The following is an 11478-nucleotide window of genomic DNA, read 5'->3' as shown; positions in this document are numbered from 1 at the left end:
GATTTATATGGTGTATTACCTATCAAATGAAAGGTATATGTGTTTAGTTTCTAACACCTCAAACCGTTTTTCATTTTGGACATTCCTACAAGAAGTTATGACCAAATTACCAAAGGCTGAAAAAATGCGATTCTGCGACCAATTTTGCGATCGCAGAATAATTATGCGATTGCGAAAGTGCTTCTGCGACCACAAAACAGGTCGCATAATGGACCAGTACAGCCAAGTTTTTGGCACCAATTTTACGGTGCATTTTGCGACCCGTATAGCCATTCCGCAGTCCATTATGCGACCGTATACCTGATTTCGGAGGGTTAATTTTTCTATTTTCTTAACCCTATCCCATTTTGATAAATAGGCTTTGGGGCTTATTTTGGTGCAATTATCTGAGGTTGTTTAGACAGAAGTGAGAGTGTTCTAGAGAGAGAAAGTAGATAAAGTATTTTGTTCATCAAGATGTTGCCCAAGCTTTGCAATCCAACAAGGAAATCTCACAAGATCTTCATCTAAGAGGTAAGGTTCCATACCTTAATTTTCAATTTCGAATTTGGGTAAAAGATGGTTGATTTGGAGTATAATTCTTGGGTATAAGAATATTCTTTATACATGCTTGTACTAATAAGGTTTGTGGGAAGATTTTTGAGCTCAAATACGTAAATATTGGGTTGTGGAGTGAAGGAAATCTTGTAGAAGAACCTTGTAGTTAAGTTTGCACACCTAGTGTTTGATAAAATGCTCAAATGAGCTGAGATCATGAATATCATCCTAATAATGGTTCAATTTTGTTATGTCTCAAAATAGATTGGGATTGCTAGAATTTATGGAATGTTGTAGTAATTTAAGCAAAGCTCAAGGCAAGGTATGTTGGCTAAACTACTCTCTTAGAATTGAATTCAATGATGTTCTCATAAGTTTCAAGTATGGTTGTCTCAAGTTCCTTATTCTATGTTTTGAGTTATTCCCAATAAATTCAATTGTCCCGAATAATCAAAGTGTCGAGAATAATGTATTCAAAACGTGTTCCGAATGTTCCTAACACATTATATTATCCTTTGGGAATGTGTTCAAGAATGATATGTGTATTAAAATGTTATGTCTTTGAGTTGTGTTTCAAATGAAGGTTATGATTCCAAATTGTGTGAGAAAACTCAATATGCTTAAGACTCTTAATTGATCATATGTGTACCTAAAGTCTTGATTGGAATTGTTTTACTGTTGATAACCTATAAAGATGGTTGGAAGTGAAATAAGTGAATTGGGATATAAAGTATGGCCAATGTGCAAGAGTGAAAGTTATACTTGTGGCCAATGGTGCCAATCGAATTAAAAGATGTGAAATAAGTATGAAATGCAATGATTGATATAAGTGAAAGTTATACTTGTGGCCAATGGGGCCAATGAAATAAAATGATGTGAGAACGGTTATGAAATGAGCCTTGATTCAACTATTCCGAATTGACTTCGAAAATAGAATTGCCTAAAAGCTTATAAACTCAAGTCATGCTCATATGTGGCTGTTTTAACAGACGTTATGATTTGTGGGTATTTTCAATGTGTTTTGCGTTCTTACATATTCGTGAGTGGAAATTGTGTATTTCCCTTTGTGGGAAAAAATATGTCAAGAATAAATGGTGTGTTATTTGTTGATGATTTTAACTCGTGCATCAATTGCCAATTATTTTACTCCATTTCTCGGAAAGAAATCTACTGTGCTTAAATTGTTCATTTCTAATGAACTTAAAGTTGTGATTTCTAGAATATTATATGTATGTTGATATTTATGATGATGATACATCAGAGAGAAGAAATAAAAGTGTGAAATATCAAATATGGCCACCGTGCCTTGAATAAAGAATCTTGTGAATGGCCAAAAGAGCCAAGGAAATATTGTTGTTGTTATTGGTTGAAAATACTAGTGGAGATTTATACAATGTGAAAGATGATGAGGTAAATACATTTGCACCTATGTTATTTTTGTGAATTGTTCCCGTTATTTGGGATGAGATTGATGTGATAAAATTATTCCTCTTAATTTGGATGAGATTGATTGATATAAAAGGGTTGATGTCTCGAATAAGACAACCTAGCCGATCGAGTCATGATCGGACACCATGCCGCACACATGGTGGTGATTGTGCTGGAAATGGAAATTGAAATTGAGATTCTAGTTGATGTCTTCAAATAAGACAACCTACCCGATCGGGTCGTGATCGGACTCCGTGCTAAAATTACGGTGGTTTTGGTATTGATAGTAATGGTGGTTGATGTCTCTAATGAGATAGCCTAGCCGGTCTGGTCGTGATCGGACTCCGTGCTAAAAGTACAGTGGTATTGGTATTGTGAACAGTGGTATATCGGTGCTAAAGATCTCCCAACCAAAAATAATATTATCATCATAATTTGATTACCACTTCACAGTGTTATCTTCATATTTTGGAAATTATTTTGTTTTAACTTGACATTTGAATATCATTGATTGTGATTTGTTGCTTCTATAAATTTCACTTTCTTACATTGGTATTCTATTTTGAAAGAGGACAGTTAGCTTTACATACTAGTACTATTCCATATGTAAGAACGTCCCTTTTGCCGGGGGCATTGCATCTTCAATGGATGCAGGTGATTCATCAGTGGTGCAGCTTTGGTCCTCGTTAGCAATTATTCCCTATTAGGCAGGTTTTGGTGAGCCCTATTCTATTTTGGGCTCGATGTCACTTGATGTTACACTTTGTGTGTTGAGGTATAGCCGGGGCCTTGTTGCCGGCACTTCCATACTATTCTTCTGTCATATTTAAAGGCTCCGTACACAGGTTGTGGGTGGTGTATGATGTTGGGAACTGAACTAAAATTATTGCTATTTGGCAAACATGTTTTTCATTAAATCTATAAACTTGTAATACTTTGGAAATTATGAACGAATTTGCTAATGGAATGAATGGAAGTTGTTAATGAAATCTTTTCAGTGTCTTATTAATGGAGTACATCTAATATTATTTCATGAATGAGTTTAGGTAGAATGAAATCTAACGGGCTTGCTCAGCCGGGTTTACTCGGTTGAGCGCCGGTCACGCTCCCCGAGTTTGGGGCATGACAATAATAGATGTAAGGCCCCATAAAATTTCGCAAAGGAAAAATAATGTTTCGTGGTGCCGAACTGGGCTTACTTGTTTGAGGAAAGTAAAAGAAAAAGTTGGGCAGAAAAATGCATTTTTGTGCCCACTATGCGGTCGCAGAATCACTCTGTGGACTGCATAATGGCTGTAGAGTGAGGTAGGGATGGGCCCGTTTGGCGGTCTGGTTTGCGGCACATTATGCGACTGCAGACCAGTCATGCGGTGCATTATGCAAGGAAGAAAGATGGGCCACTGAGAATGTGTATTGACTATCGGCAGCTTAACAAGGTCACAATTAAGAATAAGTGCCCATTGCCAAGGGTAGATGACTTGTTTGATCAATTGTAAGGTTCCAGGTACTTCTCCAAGATTTATTTAAGATCAGGGTATCACCAATTGAAGATCAGGGAGTGGGATATTCTGAAAACAACTTTTAGGACCCGGTTTGGGCATTTTGAATTTCTAGTGATGTCTTTTGGGCTAACAAATGCCCCAGCATCCTTTATGATAGTATTTGTTGATGATATCCTTGTATATTCACGCAATCGAGAGGACCATGCCAATCATCTCAAGGTAGTTATGCAAACCCTATATCTGCACAAGTTATATGCAAGGTTTTCGAAGTGTGAAGTTTTGCTGCAATCTGTCACATTCTTGGGTCATGTAGTCTATAGTGAAGGGATTATGGTTGATCCTCAAAAGATTGTGCCTGTATGTAATTGGCCGAGGCCTTCAACTCTAATAGAGATTCACAGTTTCTTAGGGACATATAGATCCCCTCCTCAAGAGTTCCGTGTAAAAAGGCTGGATATTAAAGAAAGTTTGTGGAGGGTTTTTCTACTCTTGCCTCTCCATTGACTAAATTAACGTAGAAGGCAATTAAGTTCCAATGGTCAGATTCTTGTGAAAAGAGTTTCGAGGAGTTGAAAGCAAGATTGACTATGACATCTGTGTTGACCCTACTAGAGGGTATAAATGGATTTGTGGTATGTTGTGATGCTTCGAGAATCAGGCTTGGATGTGTATTAATGCAACATGGCAAGGTGATAGCTTATATTTCTAAGCAACTCAAGAATCATTAAAAGAACTATCCAACACATGATTTAGAACTTGCGGTGGTGCTATTTGCATTGAAACTTTGGCAACATTATTTATATTGGGTCCATGTGGATATATTCACGGACCATAAGAGCCTTCAGTATATTTTCAAGCAGAAGGAATTGAATCTGAGGTAGAGAAGATTGCTTGAGTTACTCAAGGATTACGACATTGATATCTTATATCATTCGGGGAATGCTAATGTTGTGGCGGATGCTCTTAACAGGAAATCTATGGGTAGTTTAGAACACCTGGAGGCATATTAAATGCCATTGGTCAAGGAAGTTCACCGATTAGCTAGTTTGGGAGTTTGCCTTGCGGACTCTAGTGAAGGAGGGGTGATTGTACAAAATAGGGCTGAATCATCACTTGTTGTGTAAGTCAAAGAGAATCAATACAACGATCCATTGTTGGTGCAATTGAAGGAGGGGATTCATAAGCATAAGACTATGGCTTTCTCTCTCGGCTTGGATGATGGTACGCTAAGGTACCAAGGGCGGTTATGTGTTCCAAATGTGGATGGTCTCCGGGAAAGAATCACGGCCGAGGCTCACACTTCTAGGTATTCGGTGCACTCGGGCTATACAAAAATATATCATGATCTTAAGGAAGTCTATTGGTGGAATGATATGAGGAGGAATGTAGAAGACTTTGTGGCGATATGTCCAAATTGTCAGCAAGTGAAGGCCGAACACCAAAGGCCCGGTGGGTTGGCACAGAATATAGAAATTCCAATGTGGAAGTGGGAAATGATTAATATGGACTTTGTGGTAGGACTACCATGCACTCCGCACACGTTTGACTCAATTAGGGTGATTGTGGATCAACTTATGAATTCAGCACATGTTTTGCTGGTTAAGGTACCGACACAGCAGAACAGTATCCTCAGTTGTATATCAAAGAAATAGTCAGGTTGCATGGCACTCCAATTTCCATCATTTCTGATCGGAGAGTACAATTCATTGCTAATATTTGGAAGATATTTCAGCAAGGTTTGGGTACTCAGGTAAATCTTAGTACAGCCTTTCACCCGCAGATTGGTGGCTAGGTAGAGTGGACTATTCAGACGCTTGAGGATATGTTGCGCTCATGTTCTAGATTTCAAAGGTAGCTGGGATGATCCTTTGCCACTCATAGAATTTACCTACAACAATAGTTATCATGCTAGCATTTAGATGACACCGTTCGAGGCTTTATACGAAAGGAGATGTAGATTTCCCATTGGGTGGTTCGAAATTGGGGAAGCAGAGTTGATAGAGTCAGACCTCGTGCATCAGGCTATGGAAAAAGTTAAAATTATTAAGGAGCAGTTGAAGAATGCTCAGCGTCATCAGAAGTGCTATTCGAATGTTCATCGTAGGGATTTGGAGTTCAAAGAAGATGACTGGGTATTCTTGAATGTTTCCCCCATGAAAGGTGTAATGCATTTGGTAAGAAAGGGAAATTAAGTCCGAGGCATGTTGGGCCGTACAGAATCATTTAGAGAATCGATGAGGTGGCGTACAAGCTTGATCTACCACTTGAAATGTCATTTGTGCACCCGGTATTTCATGTGTCTATGTTGAAGAAAGTAGTTGGAGACCCGACAGTCATTTTTTCGGTTAAAACTATTGAGGTTAATGAGTAATTAACTTATTAAGAGATTTCAGTTTCTATTATTGATCGACAAGTCCGAAAGTTAAAAAATAAAGAAATTGCCTACGTGAAAGTACTATGGAGATACCAATCGGTTGAATAGGCTACTTGGGAGGCCGAGAAAGAAATGAAGAAAAATTATCCTTATTTGTTTTCTATGAAAATTCTAAAGGGTTGCCTTCTATGAATAATGTCTCATTTGTAAAATTGATGTTAAAGGTGTTCCTTTCTGGCAATATATTTCTTATGAGGCCATAATTGGTGTTGTTTTGTGTTATGTTACCTCATTGGATTATATATATGTTTATAGGATGTGTTTCTGGGGTTCTCTGGCATGTGGTTAGGCCCAGTTACAAGGGAGACTCTAGCGAAATTTCTGAAATTTAGGGAGTTAGCCAAATTTTGAAACTACGGGTGAATGTGAATTAAGAGTTGGGCCACATTTGATGATAATAATAGATTTTGACCCTCATTCTACGACAGATGATCCTAAGTGGGGGATAATGTAAGGCCCTATAAATTTTTGCAAAGGAAAAATAATGTTTCGTGGTGCAGAACTTGGCTTACTTGTTTGAGGAAAGTAAAGGAAAACTTTGGACAGCAAAATGCATTTCTGCGGCCCACTATGAGGTCGCGTAATTACTTTGCGGACCACATAATGGTCGCATAGTGAGGCAGGGATGAGCCTGTTTGGAGGTCAGGTTTGCGGCGCATTATGCGACCGCAGACCAGTTTTGCGGTGCATTATGCGATCACAGAACAAGTATGCAGGCCACATAATGACCGCAGACTAGGTTAGTCATGCCCATGTTTAGAGGCCAATTATGCATCCTGTTTCAGAGCTTCATTTTTGGGTTTTTATAACCCGACCCTACTTTGTTAAATAGACGCAACAGGCCATTTTTAGCTAAAATATGACATTTTAAGAGTGAGAGAGTTCTTTAGAGTGAGAGAGTGCCCTAGAGAGTGATCTTCAACAAATTGTCCTTCAATTATTGCTCGATTCTTTGATGATTAACAAGGAAAACTCACTAGGTCTTCATCCTAGAGGTAAGATTCTACACCCTAACCCTTAATCTCGAATTTTACCTAGAATTGGGTATTTAGTAAAATGATTCTTGGGTATGGGAGTTGGTTATTTTGCATGCATGTGTTATCAATGGGTGTAGGAAAATTATTGAGCTAAAAATGTTAAAGAATGGGTTTTGGGATGATGGAATACTCCTTAAAAGGACCTTGAAACCTTAATGCACACCTAGTGTTTGATAAAATGCTCAAATGAGCTAGAACCATGATCATCTTCCTAATTTTGGTTCAACTTGTTATATTTCTAAAATAGATTAAAGTTGCTAAGAATTCCGGAATATTTTAGAGTTTAAGGAAGCTCAATTGAGGTATGTTGGCTAAACTCTTCTTTAAGAATTGGAACCCCAATATCCTTGTTAGTTCCAAATACAATGGTTAATGGGCTTTTGGATGACGTGGTTCAGGCTAGGATCTCTTGCGGTGATCTTTGGTTTAGGATCATAGTATACCGGCAAGGAGAATTGTTATCTTGAAGGCAAGTTGAGGAGGATTCGAAGATATTGGTCAGCTTGGTAGTGTAGGGTCAGCATAGTAATAAAGGTAATTGGTTCCTTTGGTGTGGTGACGCTTTACCAGTGTTTTGTGATAATACACTTGGGTTTGACGGCTTGCGTGACTTGGTTAAGTTGGGAAAATTCAGTTCTGATTGCTTAGTTATGCGTGGATGGGTCTTGAATAGTTCTTGATAGTGTTGAGGACAACTTGGGTTGGATGTCTGCCAGCAGCATAAGGAACATGTTGCATGTTGTAATTTTTCTCCTGTTTAGGGTCACGAGTTCTAAATAGCATGGACGGTTTCAGATGTTTAGAAGAATGCTAGCATTATCTAGTACCACCTAAGAAGGGTGTGCACTCCAAAAGGTGCATTGTGCTTTGACCTGCAGTGGCCTAACATGTATTATGGTAATGGCCTGATTGATTGAATGTTGATGTTCAGATTTATCTATGTGGCAATAAAGAATTATTGTATTCTAAGGATTTGAAAATGAAGAGGATTCTCAAAGTCATGTGTTATAGATCGATTATTGTGCATATTTCTATTGTTATCTACCTATTTTGGGAGGATCGGAATTGATTTGGAGGCCATTGGTGGGCCTAACGAGAATGTGTATTCTACATCAGGTCGGATTTGTCTACCCAACACAGTTACTGTGGATGGATGTGTTATCATTTGGAGTAGATCTTATTCATGTTCTGATATGTTCCATGTGTTACTCTCATATGGTATGATGGGTTGTGATCTATTGATTACTTTTACCTGATGCGATTCTATGGTGGCCTTGTTGCAAAATTTGAGCGAGATGATTCTCGGGGTGTTGAATGGTTGATTGCGCCTTGGTTTGGTCTTTCTATTTGTGGTATATTATGCTATCCATTTTTCCATGGTTAATGTCATGTACTTCGCGTGTTTGTTGTTGATATGTATATGGTTGTTGATAGTGAGCATCACGACCCGACGTATCTTATGTGTACATGTGGTTCGATTGGGTCACGTATCATATCAGAGTTATGTTGGGATATGATACTTTGGGCTTAATTCTTGTGTTGTTTTTCTCGCTTGTGTGATGGCTTCATTGCATTGCGCTTCATGGTGGTATCTGCTTAGCTTGCGGGGCAGTTCTCTCATTTGATTCTCTTCAATTATCGGGGGTACATCGAATTTGTCGCTTGTTTGGTGCACTTATTGCATGTTAAGCGGCTCTAGGTAGGATTTGTGTGGCATATTGGTGAGTAGCTTGTATTGGATGAGGTGAAGTTATTGGGCCTGAATGTAGTGCCATAACATTTGATTAAGCTATGTTTGGAACTATAGTGTCTTTAGTCGGCCTAGATTTTTCCTTTGGTTCTCGTCGGGCCAGAAAGCTCCATGACTGGTTGATGTGATGGGGGGTTATACGTTTCTGAGTGTTTCTTTCATCATTGGTTGAGTTTGAAGACTTGGAACAAGGTTTTTATTGATAGGATGTTAGATACCGGTACAATATTTGATATTTGAATGACTATTGTGGTCGAAAGTTATGGCTATGTGTATCTAAGTTATGTGGAATATTATTTGAATACACTTGGTTTATGGTTATGGCTTGATGCAGCTTAATACTGACTTATACAACATATAGATGCGAGAATCATGTCTCAAAATTAATTTGGGAAGTTGGAGATTAAGTTCTAAAGGTTGTGAGCTAATGTTAAGGTAATGATTATCATTTAGATTGTGTTGTCAGACTTATATAGATTTGGATTAAGTGAGATCACCCGTAGGTATTATCATGGTGAGTTTATACAGTGACTTGATGGCTTTGTGACGATTCTTCGCACATTCGAGTATGAACACATGTTTAAGTAGGGGAGAATATATTGACCCGACAAGTTGTTATAAGAATTTGTATTCAGTTAGGTGGTTTGAGGAAATGCGTAGAAATGTATGGTGTGTTATGACTTGTGTGTATCGTTTGTTTTGGTTCCTCAGCAGTTCATGATTGATTTGGAAGAATGATTCTCAACTAGGAAGCTTTAAGTTGGAAGAGTTAAACAAGCTTGAATTTTGTGTATTTGACCTCGGGACGGAGTTTGAATTATTCTAATAGGGCCATATGGTAATTTTGGACTTAGGCATATGCCCGAAATTGGATTCAGAGGTTTTTAGGCTTATTTGGTACTTTTGGCAAAAGTTGAGAATTTGAAGGTTTATAATTTTCCTAAGTTTCCATGGTTTGACTTTATGTCTATCGGGATCGAATTTTGGTTTTGTGACTTTGTACGACTTAGTTTTTTCATATGGAACATGTCTGCAAAATTTGGTGTCATTCCGAGTTTGTTTAATTGCATTAGACGTATGTTGTCTTTCTGCAATTGTTAAGTTTCATTGTAATTTTCGTGTGTTATGTTGTCTGATTCATGGTTTTGGACGTTATTTTTGTATTTTGATCGCGCAAGTGAGTTCGAATGATGATTAAGTACTTGTGCAAATGGTTGGAGTGGAGCACTGAGGGCTCGGGTGAGTTTTGGACGCGACCCAGAGAGTTTGAGAGAGGTTTGGATTTTTGCAAGTGTTTTGTTCTCGCATTTGCAAGGAAATGGTCGCATTTGCGATTACTGCATTTGCGATGTTGCTCGCTTTTGCAGTGTTGCGCTAGGGGACAAACTTTTGCAATGGGTTCTGGGTTCGCATATGCGAACCCCTGATCGCATTTGTAATGGGGAGTTGGGACTGGAGCAGGCCGCTTTTTCGATTGCTTTCTCGCACTTGCGAGCTTGCTAGGTTCGCATTTGCGGACCAGTTGTCGCATTCGCGATAGGCTCAGGGTTGAGGTTGGCTTTGCATTTGCGATGCCTGTGTCACATTTGCGAACCTCTTATCGCAAATGCGACATCTGCATCTGATTATATGTAGTGTATTTTGGGACATAGCTTCATTCATCACATTTTTTAGCCCTAGACTCGGTGGAAGGTGATTTTGAAGAGTCATTTTCATACAAACTATTGGGTAAGTGATGTTGATCCTTTTTTAATACATAACATTATCGTTTAGGAGATTTAACATCTAATCCATGGAATTTGAAGAGAAATTTTGGGAAATTGTTTCAACAACAACAACCCAGTAAAATCCCACAGATGGGGTCTGGGAGGTTAGAATGTACTTAGACCTTACCCCTACCCCAAAGGGGTAGAGAGGCTATTTCTAGTAGACCCTCAACTCAAGAAGACGAAAATAGACAATAGTGTCGGTGACAATAACAAAAATAAAAAAAATAATATAAGCATCATAGAAAAACGAAAATAGATGGAAAAGTAATAACAACAACAAGAAATAATGCCACAGTACAGTGAAAAAATAGAAAATAGTGCGGAGATAACATACACCACTAATAGTACAAGACAATACCCTAAAAGACTAATCCTCCCTTCGGAACGAAGGAGAAAAATGCTTGACTCCTTCCTAACCTTCAACCCTAATGCTCGACCTCCACACCTTCCTATAAAGAGCCATGTCCTCGAAACTCTGAAGCTGAGTCGTGTCCTGCCTGATCACTTTACTCCAATACTTCGTAGGCCTCCCTCTACCTCTTCTCATAACTGCCAAAGACAATCGCTGAAACCTCATAACTGGATCATCTTGGCTTCTCATCCGCATGTGCCCGAACCATCTAACCATCGCTTCCCGCATCTTCTCATCTATGGGAGCCAAGCCCAACTTCTCCTGAATATCTTCATTCTTAATCTTATCCAACCTAGTGTGGCCACACATCCATCTGAACATACTCATCTCTCCTACTTTCATCTTTTGGATACGGGAATTATTGACTAGCCAATACTCTACCCCATAATATATGGCCAGTCTAGCCACCTCTTTATAGAACTTGCCCTTAAGTTTCGGTGGCACATTCTTGTCACACAGTACTGCAGACGATAACCTTCATTTCATCCACCCCACCCCTATATGATGTGTGACATACTCATCTATCTCTCACCCCCCTGGATAATTGACCTAAGGTATTTGAAACTACCTCCCTTGGAGATGACTTGTGAGTCAAGCCCCACGTCTAAT

General features: G+C 38.8%; 1 protein-coding gene across 1 annotated transcript; it reads right to left on the bottom strand.

Moving 5' to 3' along the window:
- Positions 1-10869: 10869 nt before the first annotated feature.
- Positions 10870-11211, bottom strand: LOC138903853 (uncharacterized). Its single transcript, XM_070192425.1, has one exon. It carries the CDS (start codon positions 11209-11211, stop codon positions 10870-10872), a length of 342 nt encoding a protein of 113 aa, XP_070048526.1.
- Between the last annotated feature and the right edge of the window lie 267 nt (positions 11212-11478).

The sequence above is a fragment of the Nicotiana tomentosiformis genome, unplaced genomic scaffold, assembly GCF_000390325.3.
Source record: "Nicotiana tomentosiformis unplaced genomic scaffold, ASM39032v3 Un00047, whole genome shotgun sequence".
NCBI classification, from domain to species: Eukaryota; Viridiplantae; Streptophyta; class Magnoliopsida; order Solanales; family Solanaceae; genus Nicotiana; species Nicotiana tomentosiformis.
Note: the sequence above shows the minus strand (reverse complement) of the source record. Positions and strands in the feature narration are given on the sequence as shown.